At 39.4% G+C, this 17,476-nt stretch overlaps 1 protein-coding gene across 1 annotated transcript; it reads left to right on the top strand.

Annotated features, from left to right (window-relative positions):
• Positions 1 to 2,276: 2,276 nt before the first annotated feature.
• On the top strand, positions 2,277 to 3,425 carry LOC129720165 (uncharacterized). The gene has a single exon (XM_055671599.1). The coding sequence runs from the start codon at positions 2,277 to 2,279 to the stop codon at positions 3,423 to 3,425; it is 1,149 nt and encodes a 382-aa protein (XP_055527574.1).
• The last annotated feature ends 14,051 nt before the right edge of the window (positions 3,426 to 17,476 follow it).

Raw genomic sequence — 17,476 nt, 5'->3', positions numbered from 1 at the left:
ACGGACCTGTTTTCGAATGCTTCCTTTCGCAACGATAGCAGGGAAGCGAATGAAGAAGTTTATATCTGAAGGTAAAATCAGTTCGTTTTTTTTTGTTTTGTATAACTGATTAAAATGTGATCACATTAATTATCTATAGATAAATCGTCCAGCTCAAACCTTTGTAGGGGTATGTGGCGGGACCATCATCATCATTCTTATATATAAAATAAAGTTACTTATATGTGCGACCGCCCATAACTTTACAACGGAGCGTCTGATTTGAGCTGGCTCTGTTTTGTTGTGTTCGTCTTCATCCAAGGCAAATTGTTACGACGAGAAAACTAGCAAAATTTAAAGGAAAATGATGGAACTCACGAAAATAGAATTTCCATACAACGAAGAAATTAGATCGCAGAAGGCGCAATGAACAACAATAACATGACCGCAATTTAAAATAGGTGACTCTCGACAGTTATTTTGAAATCATCCTTTAAAAGCTGCCACCAAAAATTAAATACAAATAGAAGCACGCTCGACTGGTGGCTACCGTCACGGTGATCGGTTCAACTATCTAAACATATAAAAATACAGCTCTGTCTGTCTGTCTGATTCATATAGGCTTGGAAACTACTGAACCGATCGACGTGAAATTTTGTATACAAGGCTTTTAGGGGCCGAGAAAGATAGTTCGAGACCCCTCCTTTTTCTGGAAGGGAGGAGTCCCATACAAATGAAACACAGATTCCGCACAGCTCGAGAACCAATCAAGCAAATATAACCAAATTTGGTATGTGAATGTTTTTTCATGTAACAAATATGTCCATAATGGTTCGACACCCCTCCCTTTTCTGGAAGGAAGGGGTTCCATAGAAATTCCATAAACACAAATTTCTGTACATCACGAGAACTAACCAACTAAAGGGAACAAAATTTGCAGGTGAATATTTTTAGGAGTAACAAATATGTCCATAATAGATTGACACCCCTCCTTCTTCTGGAAGGGTAGGGTTTCCTACAAATGAAACTAAATTTTTTTCACAACTCCAGAACTTTTTTTTTCGATTAGAGTAAATGAAACCAAATTTAGCATGGGGGCAAAAAATATGTTAAAGATGGTTCAACATCCCCTCCACTTCTGGATGGAAGGGCTTTCATAAAAATCAAACATAAATTTCTACTGTGATTTGATACTCCTCCTTTCGCTGGAAGGGGAGGCAGGGCTCCCATACAAGCTAAACAGATATTTCAACCAGGTTTTCCTGAAAACAGTCTACAATGATCGGTTCGATGCACAGGAGACAAAACTCGACTCCATACGCCATTTATAAATTTAAGATGGAAACTTCCGGTTTCTAATATGGGTATTTCCGGAATCGCAATGGTGCTCTGAAGCCACAAGATGACCTCAGACAACACTTTGAATTGTAAGATGGCAAGTTCCGGATTTTGGAAAACAGCCGATAATGGCCGATTTCCATCCAATATGAGTACCTCCGGAACCAGAATGATTCACAGAAACTAAAAATCGATCAAATACACCATTTAGAATTTTAAGATGGCGACTTCCGGTGTCTGAAAAACAGCCGAAAAAGACCAAATAACACCCAATATGGGTGTTTTTTAAACCAGAATGACGCCCAGGGGCCAGAATTTGTCTCCAAATGCCATTTTGTTATCCAATTTAGCGACTTCTGGATTCGGAAAAATTGCCGAAAAAGACCGACTATTGCTTAATATAAATATTTCCGTAATCGAGATGATGCATAGAAGCCATACGTTGACCCTGGACACTATTTAGAATTCAAAGATGACCACTTTTAGTTTCTGGAAAACAACAAAATTACTGAACACCACCCAATATGGGTATTTGCGGAATCAGATTGATACCAGAAAAACAGCTGAAAATGATCGAATACCACTCAATATGAATATTTTCAGAATAGAGGTGATGTACAGAAGCCAAAAGTCGAGGATGTTGTCATTCCGATAAAATCAATCATTTCAAACGATTTGCCTCTTGACTTTGATCATATCCTATGGCCGATTCGTCGTGCATTTTTAGACTATAAACAAATCGCAAGGGATCAATGAATTTGGAATGTTTAAAATTATTAAATTAAACACAAAAATGGGTGAGACGAAGTTTGCCGGGTCAGCTAGTCTTGTATACAAACATATACTCTGATTTCTCATTCTCTTCCCTTTCTCCTATATATAATAATTATTTTACTCGTAAATATAAGTAACTCGTTTCACATAACAACTTTTGGCGGTAAACAGTCCACGACTGTACAATGGCGGTGGGTGGACTGCAAATTCCCCCAGACCTTTCATCCAGTTCAGAGGGAGATGAATCTGGAATGGATTTTTCTGACATTCCAAAAAATGATGTTGACAGTTTCTTTGACGTGATCAAGCAACGGAAAAGACCACGCAAAACTATTTCACCTATTCTATCCACCGATGTCGCAACAGTTCGGGTAAAGAAATATAATGAAAACCAGCCTGGACTTCGTTGGGTTGTATATTTCCGGCCAAAAAACAAACCACTTAAGGTCATGCAGATTTGCAAAACTCTGCGTTTAAGATATACCAGCTTGATTGAGGTGTGCAAGGTCAATGCTAATAAACTGAAAGCGACCTTTTCTGATCTCACACACGCAAACGCGGTCGTTGAAGATGAAAATTTCACGATCGAGTACCGGGTATATATTCCGGCACGGGCAATCGAGATCGAGGGAGTAATTACAGAACCCGATCTCACTGAAAAAGAAATAATGGAAGGTTTTGGATGTTTTAAAAACCCAAACCTTCCAAATATTAAAATTCTAGAATGCAGAAGAATGTATTCTAAAGATAATATGAGAAACTATTCGCCGAATAACTCGTTTCGAGTCACTTTCGCCGGAAAAGTGCTCCCAGATTTTCTCGAGCCATACAAGCTTCGACTACCAGTCCGACTCTTTATTCCAAAAGTCATGACTTGTACAAATTGTCTGCAGTTAGGGCATACAAAAACCTACTGCAGTAATAAGACCAAATGTAACAAGTGTGGCGAAATCTTAGAGAATAACCACACCTGTAGCGAACAGGAAGCAAAATGCTCCCTATGTGGTGGCAACCCACATGAAATTGAAACGTGCCCAAAATACAAGCTGCGCTCTTACGCACTTAAAAAATCGTCAAAGCAACGCAGTAAGCAGTCTTTTGCACAGATGCTTAAGACTGCTCTTCTGCAGGAAGAAAATCGATACTCAAGTTTGGAGAACGTAGATTCAAACGATGATGAAGAGGATTATCAACCTGAAGCCGTGCGAAAACGGCCAAGCGCATCTTCTCCTAAACTTCCTAGAAAGGAACAGAAGAAGACGCTTAATGATACCCCACGAGGTTCCGCTTCCAAGGAAAATGCTAAAGCGTCACCACCTGGTTTTAAGTTTTAAGAGTTTCCCAAACTACCAGGAAAACAATCTGCTTCCGCCACAAAACAGTCATCGGAATCTGAAATACCGACCACTGATGGGCGTATCTCATTCAAAATGATCGTTGAATGGATATTTACCACTTTTGGTCTATATGATTCCCTCAAAAGTATGATTTCAGCTTGACTCCCAACAATTTGCATGTTGGGTAAGCAACTAAGCACTAAATGGCCCCTCCTCGCGTTCGTATTCTTCGATGTCTAAATTAGACAACAGAAGTGACGAATCGACAATAAGTATCATACAATGGAACTGTAGAAGCTTGATCCCCAAATTAGAAATCCTGCTTCACGATAGCAAATGCGATATTTTCGCGCTATCTGAAACATGGTTATCAACTGATACGACACTAGCCGTACCAGACTTCAATATCATCCGTTTAGACCGAGGAAACTCTTATGGCGGAGTGCTCCTTGGTATCAAAAAATGCTACACATTCTTCCATATTCCTCTCCCAGTAATTGACGGTATAGAAATTGTTGCTTGCCATATAACAATTGCTGGTGAGGGCCTCACTGTCGCATCAGTTTACATTCCGCCCAGAGCTACTATTAACCGGTTGCAGCTGACACAAATAACGGAACTGCTGCCGACTCCACGCCTTATCCTGGGAGATTTCATTTCTCACGGTATGGCGTGGGGAGCACCTGGAGATGATTACCGGGCTATTCTTATTAGAAGCTTACTAGAGGAGTTCCATATGACCCTATTGAATATACCTGGGTTAGCTACAAGAATAGCAAGGCCTCCAGTACGAGAGAGCACTTTAGATTTATCTATGTGTTCCTCCTCAATAGCTTTGGATTGTAAATGGGAGATTATTCAAGATCCCCATGGTAGTGATCATTTGCCAATAAGTATTTCGATTATGAGCAGGCTCCAGTCTGTTACCACAGTCGAAGTAGAGTATGATCTCACCCGGAATATTGATTGGGAAAAATTCTCGAACATGATATCTCAGGAGCTCGAAACAACCGATGAGCTTTCTCCATCTGACGAATACAACTTTCTTGCGACATTAGTTTTAGATAGCGCGTTGCAACCTCAGACGAGGCCCGCCCCTGAGAACAAGTTGAAAATTCGTCCTAACAAACAATGGTGGGACAAAGAATGCACCGAGATGAAAAAACTCTGAAAAGAGCATACCTAGCATTCAGGAAAGATCATTCCATTCAACTTTTTGATCAGTTTAGAGAGCTGGATCTAAAACAGGCTAAACTGCACAAACTGAAAAAAAGGTCGTACTGGCAAAATTTCATAAGCCCGTTACCCAGAGATGCTTCTATGAGCTATCTATGGAATACGGCTCGGAAAATGCGCAATAGGTCCGACAACAATAAGGCTAATGAATACTCCGAACGTTGGATCTATGATTTCGCGAAAAAGGTATGCCCAGATGCTGTCCCACCACAGCAGAAATTCAGCGACACAACGGCGTTCGAAGAACCAGAATTTTCAATGCTGGAGTTTTCAATTGCCCTTGCGTCTTGCAAGAACAAGGCTCCAGGACCGGACAGGATCAAATTTAATCTGGTGAAAAACTTGCCGGATTCGGCCAAGATACGATTTCTTAAACTGTTTAATAAACTTATCAGGAACAATATGGTCCCGAAAGCTTGGAGACAGGTTAAGATTATCGCAATCAAAAAGCCAGATAAACCTGCCGCAGATCACCGCTCCTACAGGCCGATTGCGATGCTCTCATGCATACGCAAATTGCTTGAAAAAATGATCTTGCGTAGACTTCACAACTGGGCAGAAACAACTAACCAACTATCAGAGACCCAGTTCGGCTTTCGTAGGGGCAAGGGCCCTAACGATTGCTTGGCATTGCTAGTCACAGAAGCGGAAATGGCTCTTGGCAGCAAACAACAAATGACTTCGGTTTTCCTGGATATCACAGGCGCATTTGATTCAGTTTCAATCGAAATTCTTTCCGAGAAACTGCATCAAAGAGGATTCTCCCCTATATTGACAAACTTTTTGATCAACCTGCTGTCTGAAAAGCATTTACTTTTCAACCACGGTTCTTCAACAATAACACGAACGAGCTACATGGGTCTCCCCCAAGGCTCTTGTCTGAGTCCGCTGTTGTACAACTTCTACATCAGTGACATTGACACATGCTTGACGGACGGCTGCACAATGCGCCAGTTAGCTTGCGACTGCGTAATATGAGCCACTGCGTCTCTGGCCGTAGACATGAAAAACAGCCTGCAAAATACGCTAGATAATCTGACAGGTTGGGTCAGTTGTCTTGGAATTGAATTTTCGCCCGAAAAAACGGAGATGGTAGTCTTTTCAAAAAAGAGACCACCACCCCGTTTGTAGCTAGTTCTGTCCGGAAAACCCATCGCTCAGTCACCTAGCTTTAAATATCTCGGAGTATGGTATGACTCTAAGCGCACATGGGAGAAACATGTCAATTACCTGAAGCAAAGATGCCAACCAAGAATGAATTTCTTCGGATGGTAACAGGAACATCATGGGGAGCTCATCCAGAGGACTTGATACGACTCTACCGAACCACGTTTCTGCCCGTTATAGAATACGGCAGCATATGCTTCAGAGGTGTCGCAGCTTCACACATGCTGAAGCTAGAGAGGATACAATACCGTTGTTTGCGTATAGCTCTCGGTTGCATGCAGTCGACACATACCATATCCCTAGAGGTCATAGCTGGAATACTACCACTCAAAGAGAGGCTGTTTGAGTTGGCTTTCCGTTTCCTCATTAGATCGGAAATAGCAAATCAAATGCTTATTGCGAACTATGAGAAATGTTTGGAAGTTGTTTAGAAACCCTGTATGTCAGTATACCAGCGGTTCATGTCCATGGAGATGAAGCCTTCGGTTGTTGCTCCATCCCGTGAGATTTCAACATCGCTAGACAATCGTTCTTTTGCATTTGATTTGACGATGAAACAAGAAATCCATGGAATTCCCGAACACCTTAAACCAACAGTTGTGCCATCAATATTTTCGGCAAAATTCGGCCACCTTCCAGAACAGTATTCTTTTTTCACGGACGGATCTGTAATGGATGGACATTTCGGATATGGCATTTTCAACACGGATCATCGCATATCCCGCAAACTGGCACAGCTTCGCTCCATATACGTAGCCGAATTAGCTGCCATATACAATTCGCTACATATTATCGAGCTCAAACCACCAGGCAATTATTTTATCTTTTCGGACAGCCTCAGTTCTATCGAAGCTCTCCAATCGATTAAACCGGTCAAGCCCCCGTCCTATTTCCTTGCGGAAATTAGACGGATATTAGAAGTGCTGGTTGATCGGTCTTATACTATCTGTTTTGTGTGGGTCCCCTCTCATTGTTCAATCCCAGGCAATGAAGAAGCTGATTTACTTGCGAAAAGGGGGGCCATACAAGGAGATACGTTTGAAAGACCGATCGCCTATACCGAATATTTTCACCTGCCCCGACAAATGGCCCTGGCAAACTGGCAGGAAAGATGGGATACTGGCGACCTAGGGCGATGGATGCACTCGATCTCGCCCAACGTGTCTACAAAAGCTTGGTTTTTTTTTTTCTTCATCTATAGTTTATTTGACACGGCACAAATACAATTCAATGTTTAACGGCGCCAATTATATCTGGTAGCTTACTTTCTAAAGTATCTTAATAACTAAAAGCAAATTTTTTATCCTCGCTGCCGACTACGAGCTGAAACTAAATCTAACTTAAAGCTAGAATATTTTGCATTAAAAGCACAGGATTGCTGTTTGATGGTTTTCATTGCCATAGGTAAGCAGCATATTAAATTTGTTCCGCTGCTGGGCCAAGATATTACGGTAAAGCTTGGTTTGAAGGGCTCGATTCAACTCGGGATTTTATACGAGTTATTTCGCGCCTAATGTCAAACCATTACATAGCTAACACCCACCTATATCGAGTTGTATTAGTCGATACCAATCTTTACGAATGTGGAGGGTATGAGGATATCGAACACATTGTCTTCGTATGCCCTAAATACCACAGAGCAAGAAAAAAACTGTTCGATTCCCTCCGGAAACGGAATGCACCACCCACAATGCAAGTCCGCGATGCACTTGCCAGCCAAAATGCCAAGTTTCTTATCCCTATATACGAATTCATTAAAGAATCAATTATCATATCCGAACTCTCTTTCTTTCTCTCTATCCCTTTATTGCTATCAAGATCTTCAAGAACAATACTTATCATTGTTTTTCTTTCTCTATTTTTCATCCCAGGTTTTGATTTTCAAGAGACAAGGACTCATCATCCCTCAATTTTATTAGTCATAGAAGAAGATGTACATATTAATTATAAGTCACATTATTTTGTATTTTTGAAATGTATTTTTAAAATGTATTTTTAAGAAGAAAAGATGAGAGGGTTTCTATGCCAAGTTGAGGAGGAGCAGTCGGGATACAGGCTCTACTCAAGCTGGCTTTTCCCTACTCCAAAAGCCATTCAGCCCCGTTATGCTTAGCGGTTGGGCCTAAATAAATATTAGAGTTTAAAAAAAAACGTAGCTCCCAATTTACATACTTGCTGTATGGCTACCAGGGAGCTAAAACTCTTTCAGAACAATTAAGGTGAGTTCCATGTGCGCAACTCTGTCTGTTTGCGTTCTATAATTCGTCTTGCCATCGGTGTTGCCGTAGGCACTGCTATTTAATTAGTCAGGTCGTGCAAATGTCAACTAGTTTATTTCGCTGGTACGGAGTCACATTATTTTTGCGCGAAATGAATGAACTTTTTTGTTATAGGGAAGAAAACCAAGAACTTACCGGTTAAAATTCATCTTTCTGTCGCAACAGGATTCGTCTAAAAAAGAAACAATAAATCGAGTTCGTGTAATGTTAGGTTTCTTCCAACACTTTTTTTACACTATTTACACACTGGTAATGAAAATCCTTATCATACACAACCAGTGGTGGGCACCGCTAAGCGAAAATTTAGCGACGCTAATCGCTAAGCCGCTAACCGGAAAATTTAGCTCGATTATCGCTAAACGCTAAACGCTAAACCCACATTTGCGGAACTTTCGCTAATCGCTAATCGCTAACTTTTTAATATGTAAATAGTCATATCGCTATATTTATTGCTCGTGTTTTGTAAGATTTCGACCACTTTGATTTTTTTTGGTTAAACAAACGAAAACAATTACTTTTTAAAGCTATTTACAATAAGAGGTTCACGGAACAGTATTCATATTTGGTTTTGTAAAAACAAGAATAACAAAAGTTTTTTAGCTTGCATTGAAAATAGATACTCTTAGGAATATTTTCATGGAAATTCAATTATTATCTGAATCGAAAAAGTAGAACCAAAGTTGTCATAATTTCAAGCGCATTGCAATTTACCAAAGTTCTTGGTGTGCCGAAAATTCAATCTAGACCTTGTGCTTGTTCTTAAAAATGCTCCTGTGGCTTGTACGATAACTGGAACTCCATTCTAGGGTAAAAAAACTGACAAAAGTAACTTTCGCAGTAAAGTATGTTCATCTGTGTAAGCAATTAACGTACGCCATCAGCAATTCACAGTTTATCTAAATATTTCTATTGTCGCTTCTTCACAAAATTTAGCGAATTAGCGATTAGCGTTTCGAAGGCCAAAATTTTAGCGACGCTAACAGTTTCGCTAACCAGCTCAAAAATTAGCGAAATCGCTAAATCACCAACTGAACTTTAGCGTCGCTAATTAGCGAATTAGTTAAAATTTGCCGTCTATTTTTGTAAGAAACATACCACAAATATACTATAATTTTGAAAGTATATTCAGAAAGTAGTCTGTGAAAATCGGTTGATATTTGGCTAAGATATTTTTTTTTTTAGAAAACCAGCATTTTTGGCTTCTATCGCACAATTATTTCACGGAGCTACAAATGATGAAAAAATGCAAGAACTTTTGATGTGACTTAGTGTGGGTTGTAGTTTTAGTCAAATGTTACTTGCGCGTTTACTTGAAGTTTTTCAAAAACCCCAAAAACAGTGGTGGGCACCGCTAACCGAAAATTTAGCGACGCTAATCGCTAAGTCACCAACCGAAAAATTTAGCTCGATAATCGCTAAACGCTAAACGCTAAACCCACATTAGCGGAACTTTCGCTAATCGCTAATCGCTAACTTTTTAATATTTAAATAGTCATATCGCTATGTTTATTGCTCGTGTTTTGTAAGATTTGGACCACTTTGATCTGTTTTGGTTAAACAAACGAAAACAACTACTTTTTAAAGCTATTTACAGTAAGAGGTTCACGAAACGGTATTCATATTTGATTTTGTAAAAACAAGAATAACAAAAGTTATTTAGTTGCATTGAAAATAGATACTCTTAGGAATGTTTTCATAAAAATTCAATTATTATCTGAATCGAAAAAGTAGAACCAAAGTTGTCATAATTTCAAGCGCATTGAAATTTACCAAAGTTCTTGGTGTGCCGAAAATTCAATCTAGACCTTGTGCTTGTTCTTCAAAATGCTCCTGTGGTATGTACGATAACTGGAACTCCATTCTAGGGTAAAAAAACTGACAAAAGTAACTTTCGCAGTTAAGTATGTTCATCTTTCGAAGCAATTTACGTACGCCATCAGCAATTCACAGTTTTTCTAAATATTTCTATTGTCGATTCTCTACAAAATTTAGCGAATTAGTGATTAGCGTTTCGAAGGTCAACATTTTAGCGACGCTAACAGTTTCGCTAACTAGCTCAAAAATTAGCGAAATCGCTAAATAGCTAACTGAATTTTAGCGTCGCTAATTAGCGAATTAGCGAATTAGCGGAATGGTGCCCACCACTGCCCAAAAATTATGAGTTATTGTCAAAACCCTGTTTTTTACCTTAGCTCACATTTTTATGTTCAAATCGGTTATTTTTCAACCGATTTTTCATATTTTGGCTGTTTTAGAAAGGCGAAAAATAGAACTCTTGAAACATATAAATATGTCTGAAGAGTTTACCTATATGTGACTAATAGTTTTAAATAAAATAACATGATTTATGTTAAATAAAATAAGATTTTTTTTAAAATTTAACCTATATGTAATGAATAGTTTTAAAATAAATAAGATAGTTTATGTTATTTTCAAATTGTCCAAATTTATTCGCAATTATTCACACATTTTTGTAATGAACGAGCTTTAATTGCTGTAGAATTTGAAAAGTACATTTAGGGCCAAACGAAAACAGTGAGTGTTGTTTATGAAAATCTCTTATAATTTGGCTGAGATAGTTATGACTTGATGTTTTCCACCATATACTTAAAATGTGAGCTAAGGTAAAAAACAGGGTTTTGAGCATAACTTATAAATTTCGGGGTTTTTTTGAAAAACTTCAAGTAAACGCAAGTTACACTTGACTAAAGCTACAACCCACACTAAATCACATCAAAAGTTATTGCATTTTTTCATCATTTGTAGCACTGTGAAATAATTGTGCGACAAAAGCCAAAAATTCTGGTTTTCTTAAAAAACATATATCTTAGCCAAATATCAACCGATTTTCACAAAACTACTTTCATTTGATTCGGAATTGAATATACTTTTAAAATTATAGTGCATTTGTGGTATGTTTCTTACAAAAATAGACGGCAAATTTAAAATTAAATTGAAAAATTGCGTGAAAAAGTCTAAAAAATTAAATATAAACTCAAATAACACAACATGTTTTATTGATATCAGAACAAACCTGTATATATTTTGAAAGCTTTATTTGTCTTCTTTCTAAAACTGCTTGAATATTGAAAATCGGTTGATAAATGACTGGGTTAAAAAATATTATATGCGCTGAGGTCCAAAAACCGAATTTTGCCAATAACTTCAAATTTTGGGGGTGCTTGGAAAATTTCCAGTATGAGCGAATGTTCAACTCAACAAGACCTACAACCTACACTAGGTCACTTCAGAATTCTTGCATTTTTTTTTTCATTTGTAGCACAGTGTTATCGGAAAGTTATGTGAATATTTTCCACTGTCATTTTCACGTAGATTTCACGTGATTGTCATTTGAGTTCATCATGGACTGGTGAGATGATTTATCCTATGAATCTTTTGCAGTAGACATATGCGTTTCATGTAAATTTCACGTAGAATTCATTTACTGGTAAAGTGAAAAGCATTTGAGTATCCGATAGCTATCACGTTTTATGCAACGTATATTTTTTATTTATTTCTATAATTTTTAATAGATCAGAAATGGTTATCAGACATTATAGAAATATAATGCGTAATAAATCTCGGGTATACAAATTCGTCAATTCGTAAATGAATAAAACAATATCAAAACTGATAAATATTATGACATTCATCGGCGATGGTTACTATCCGCTGAAACTGCTTGTGTTCAGGTAACTCCCCAATCACCGAACTAAAGCGGTGTGAAACTTGTAAGCTAAAGACAGAATATTATTTAGATTTTCCCAAAACTCACTTATTTGAAAACCATCGAGAAATTCTGTTTATGTTCTGACACTGAATCAGCCAAACGTTTCGCCATTTTGATTTTTGAATATTTACGCACTGAGATATCACGCGATACATCATGTTTGACGTTGTCAAGTTCACGTAGATGATACGTGATAAACCATGACATACATGTGATTTTCACGTTGATGTTATGTTTGTCACATAATTCATCATCAAAATGACAGAAAATGAACAAGTATAGGAACTTTCACGTATAACAATAACGTGAAAAATATTTTGAGTGTAGAAGTTACCTGTGATCGATATCGTGTTTCAAATTTGAGATATAGAGGTCGCTGTATCAAGTTTCGATCGTTACAGCGTCTCTACAGTACGTGCTTACTCGCAATTTCCCTTTGTTTAATCGATCAGCCGTTCTCGTTGTGTACGTTCTTTGTTTGAGTTTTTCTATACTTTCTAACTGTGAGTTATATTGGCCCTGACACAAGTAAAAGAGATTTTTGAGGCTGTTCGCACCTACGCGAGTTTTCATATGCAATTGTCAATTTATGTGTGAAAACAAAAGCAAAAATATTCCCCTCCTTCACTTTCGCAAATAAAAACCAAACAAATATCAACAGAGTCATCAGAGGCAATTCAAAAGTACTTAAATACGAGTGACACGTTTGAGTTCTGCGTGGGATCAGACGCCAACCGCGTCAAAGTCACTGAGCATCACATGTCTGATATCGCGAAAGATGCTAGACGCAGCCTTACATCAGATAACAAAAGGGAAAAAGAGGAAAATAAAGCCCAGGAATGACAACTTTACGGCGCAGGGATAGCTAACTGATGGTAAAAAATTATTAGGGGCTTTATTATTGCGATTCTTAGGATTTATAGCATTTTGAAACTTTAAACGTGTTTTTCTAAAATCCCTGTTTTCAAATTAGGCGAGCAGTAGAACTGAAAAAGTTTACATCCTATTGACTTAAAATTTTACTGTAGCTTCTTCATTAGATTATCTAGTGATTTTGGCGATTGATTAACAACAACAAAAGTTATAAATAATTAAAGTCGATTTTTTTTGTCGAAAAAGATTTTTTTTGTCGAAAAAGATTTTTTTTCCAAAACCGTTGCCATTTTGCGAAGAAAAATTCTAAAATATAATCATGTGTACTTCACTAGCGACACTTTTGTAGATAATGAAAAGGTGGCGTTGGGCACGACTTCTACTGCTCGCCGCTGAGCAACTTAAAAAAGCGGTTCACGGCAATCGCTGCACAGCCACCATTTTGTAAAAAAGCAGCAATAATTTTTTTTCTATGCTCCAAGAGTTGCTTAATCCAATGATATATTATTTATATACCTTACATCTCAAATGTCCTTTAAAAAAATCATGAGAAAAGCCTTGTTTTTTTGAGCATTTGGTGGATATTACCCCTTATCCGCCAAAACTGGAAGATTATGGGTGCTGAACCCTGTTCGAAAGTTTAAGACACTGCATAAGGGTCTTTATCAAAACGCGTTTTTAATTTCCTAATCAAATCTTCATACGTAAGCTGACCAGACGTACCGTTTTGAACGGGACAGTACCGTTTTTCGACTATTTTTAAACGTCCCGTCTTTTTGCCATTTTGTACCGTTTTCGGATACTCCTTGAAAGCAGTAGAAGTTGTGCCCAACGCTACCTATAACCAAAACAAATAATCGCCAAAATCATGTGTAGTTCACTAGATAATCTAATGAAGAAGCTACAGTTAAAATTTCAAGTCAATAGGATCATTGCTTAGTCGGCTGCCGTACAGGGAAGTTGATTTTCGTGTGTGCTCTACAGCTAACGCTCATACATATACCGTTTTGTTTTAGTGCTCGCCTGCGCAGTAGTGGTAGTGGCGGCGTGGTTGTTTTTGGCGCGAATGCTGAAAGGTGTCGCGCTGGTTCGACTTCAAATTGCCCGTCCCGCAGCAGTGAAGGTCGACTCAACTGGGGTGGAACCCCAACAAAGGAAAGTAAGGGACGCTGCCGCTCAGCGTTCATTCAGTGCAGCGGCAACGCGACCGGTGCAAGCGAATTACATCTACATACAAGATAAGTGCTTTCATTCTCTCTCTTATTCCTGCATTCCTGCAGTATTTTATATTTACATATATATAAATTCCGATCCGTCATTGTATTTCTTTCTTTATATAAAGTGATTACCTTTACATTCATATTAAAACTGTGCATTTGATAACATTTGAGAACAGACATTCCACGACCGTAAATGGCGGTAGGTGGACTGTCTATCACCCCGGACCTTTCATCTTCCTCTGAAGTGGATGAGTCCGGGATGGACTTTTCGGAAATACCCGAAAATAACAATGGTGAGTTCTTTGGCGTTGTGAAAAAGCGCAAAAGACCTCGCAAAACAGCTTTGGTTACTACACCCACTGGTGCGCCAACGCGGGTTAAAAAGTACCAGGAGGGTCAACCCGGGCTCCGCTGGGTAATATTTTTCCGGCCAAAAAACAAACCCCTCAAGGTTGTGCAGATCTGTAAAGCTCTGCGCACAAAATACAGCAGCTTGATTGAGGTTTATAAAGTCAAAGCTGATAAATTAAAACCGACTTTTTCTGATCTCGGACATGCAAATGCGGTCGTCGAAGATCAAAACTTTACAATTGAATACCGGGTATATATTCCGGCACGCGCAATCGAGATCGAGGGCGTAATAACAGAACCCGATCTCACAGAGGAAGAAGTTATGAAAGGATTTGGGTATTTTAAAAATCCAAATCTTCCGAAAATCAAAATTCTAGAGTGCAGGAGAATGTACTCTAAGAACAACATGGGCAACTACTCCCCGAATGACTCTTTTAGAGTAACTTTCGAAGGAAAAGAGCTCCCCGATTTCTTCGAGCTGTACAAGCTTCGATTACCGGTACGACTTTTCATCCCAAAAGTCATGTCGTGTACAAATTGTCTGCAGCTAGGGCACACAAAAACCTACTGCAGCAACAAAACTAAATGCTGCAAGTGTGGGGAAACTAAAGAAAGTAACCACGCTTGTAGCGAACAGGAGGCAAAATGCTCTCTATGTGGTGGCGACCCACACAAAATTGAAACTTGTGCAAAATACAAACAACGCTCTGACGCACTAAAAAAATCGACCAAACTACGCAGTAAGCAGTCCTTCGCACAGATGCTGAAGACTGCGTTACAGCAGGAGGAAAATCGTTACTCCAGTTTGGAGAACGTTGATTCCAATGATGATGAAGAGGACTATCAACCTCTGCCGTCAACCGGAGCTGTGCGAAAACGGCCAAGTGCATCTTCTCCTAAACTCCCTAGAAAGGAGCAGAAGAAGACGCATAATGATACCCCACGTGGTCCCGCCCTTGAGCAAAATGCTAAAGCGCCACCACCAGGTTTTAAGGTTGATTGCGACAAAGAATTTCCCAAACTCCCAGGGAAACGAGCTGCTCCCACAGCTAAGTTGTCATCGGAACCAGAAATACCATCTTCTGATGGACGTATTTCATTCAAAATGATTGTTGAATGGTTATTCACCACTTTTGGTCTATCCGATGCTCTTAAAAGTATGATTTCGGCTTGGCTTCCAACAATTTGCATGTTGGGTAAGCAACTAAGCACCAAATGGCCCCTCCTCGCGTTCGTATCCTTCGATGTCTAAACCAGACAACAGAAGTGACGAATCGACAACAAGGATCATTCAATGGAACTGTCGAAGCTTGGTTCCCAAACTAGATAAATTTAAACTCCTGCTTCACGATAGCAAATGCGATATTTTCGCGCTATCGGAAACTTGGTTATCAACTGATACAACACTAACAGTTCAAAACTTCAATATCGTCCGTTTAGACCGCGAAAACTCTTATGGTGGAGTGCTCCTTGGTATCAAGAAATGCTACCCATTCTTCCGAATTCCTCTTCCAGCAATTGATGGTATAGAAATTGTTGCTTGCCATATAACAATTGCTGGTGAGAGCCTCACTGTCGCATCAATCTACATTCCACCCAGAGCTAATATTAATCGGCTGCAGCTAACACAAATAACGGAACTGCTTCCGACACCACGCCTTCTTTTGGGAGACTTCAATTCTCACGGTATGGCGTGGGAAGCATCTGGAGATGATAGCCGGGCTATTCTTATTGAAAGCTTACTAGACGAGTTCGATATGACCCTATTGAATATACCTGGGCTAGCTACAAGAATAGCAAGGCCTCCAGTACGAGAGAGCACTTTAGACTTGTCTATGTGTTCCTCCTCAATAGCTTTGGATTGTAAATGGGAGATTATTCAAGATCCCCACGGTAGCGACCATTTGCCAATAAGTATTTCGATTATGAGCAGGCTCCAGTCTGCTACCACAGTCGAAGTAGAGTATGATCTCACCCGGAATATTGATTGGGGAAAATTCTCGAACATAATATCCCAGGGGCTCGAAACAAACGAGAAGCTTTCTCCATCTGACGAATACAACTTCCTTGCAACATTAGTTTTAGATAGCGCGTTGCAATCTCAGACGAGGCCCGCCCCTGAGAACAAGTTGAAAGTTCGTCCTAACAAACAATGGTGGGACAAAGAATGCACCGAGATGAAAAAAAACTCTAAAAGCAGCATACATAGCATTCAGGAAAGATCATTCCATTCAACTTTTTGATCAGTTTAGAGAGCTGGAACTGAAACAGTCTAAACTACACAAGCTGAAAAAAAGATCGTACTGGCAAAATTTCATAAGCACGTTACCCAGAGATGCTCCTATGAGCTACCTCTGGAATACGGCTCGGAAAATGCGCAATAGGTCCGACAACAATGAGGCTAATGAATACTCTGAACGTTGGATATATGATTTCGCGAAAAAGGTATGCCCAGATGCTGTCCCATCACAGCAGAAATTCAGCGACACAACAGCGATTGAAGAATCCGAATTTTCAATGCTGGAATTTTCAATTGCCCTCGCGTCTTGCAGGAACAAGGCTCCAGGACCGGACAGGATCAAATTTAATTTGATGAAAAACCTGCCGGATTCAGCCAAGATACGATTTCTTAAACTGTTCAATACACTTATCAGGAACAATATGGTCCCGAAAGGTTGGAGACAGGTTAAGATTATCGCTATCAAAAAGCCAGACAAACCTGCTACAGATCATCGCTCGTACAAGCCGATTGCAATGCTCTCATGCATACGCAAATTGCTGGAAAAAATGATCCTGCGTAGGCTCGACAACTGGGCAGAATCAACTAACCAACTATCAGAGACCCAGTTCGGCTTTCGTAGGGGCAAGGGCCCTAACGATTGCCTGGCATTGCTAACCACAGAAGCGGAAATGGCTCTTGGCAGCAAACAACAAATGACTTCGGTTTTCTTGGATATCACAGGCGCATTTGATTCAGTTTCATTCGAAATTCTTTCCGAGAAACTGCATCAAAGAGGATTCTCCCCTATATTGACAAACTTTTTGATCAACCTGCTGTCTGAAAAGCATTTACTTTTCAACCACGGTTCTTCAACAATAACACGAACAAGCTACATGGGTCTCCCCCAAGGCTCTTGTCTGAGTCCGCTGTTGTACAACTTCTACATCAGTGACATCGACACATGCTTGACG

This window comes from Wyeomyia smithii, chromosome 2 (assembly GCF_029784165.1).
Source record: "Wyeomyia smithii strain HCP4-BCI-WySm-NY-G18 chromosome 2, ASM2978416v1, whole genome shotgun sequence".
Classification (NCBI taxonomy): Eukaryota; Metazoa; Arthropoda; class Insecta; order Diptera; family Culicidae; genus Wyeomyia; species Wyeomyia smithii.
Note: the sequence above shows the minus strand (reverse complement) of the source record. Positions and strands in the feature narration are given on the sequence as shown.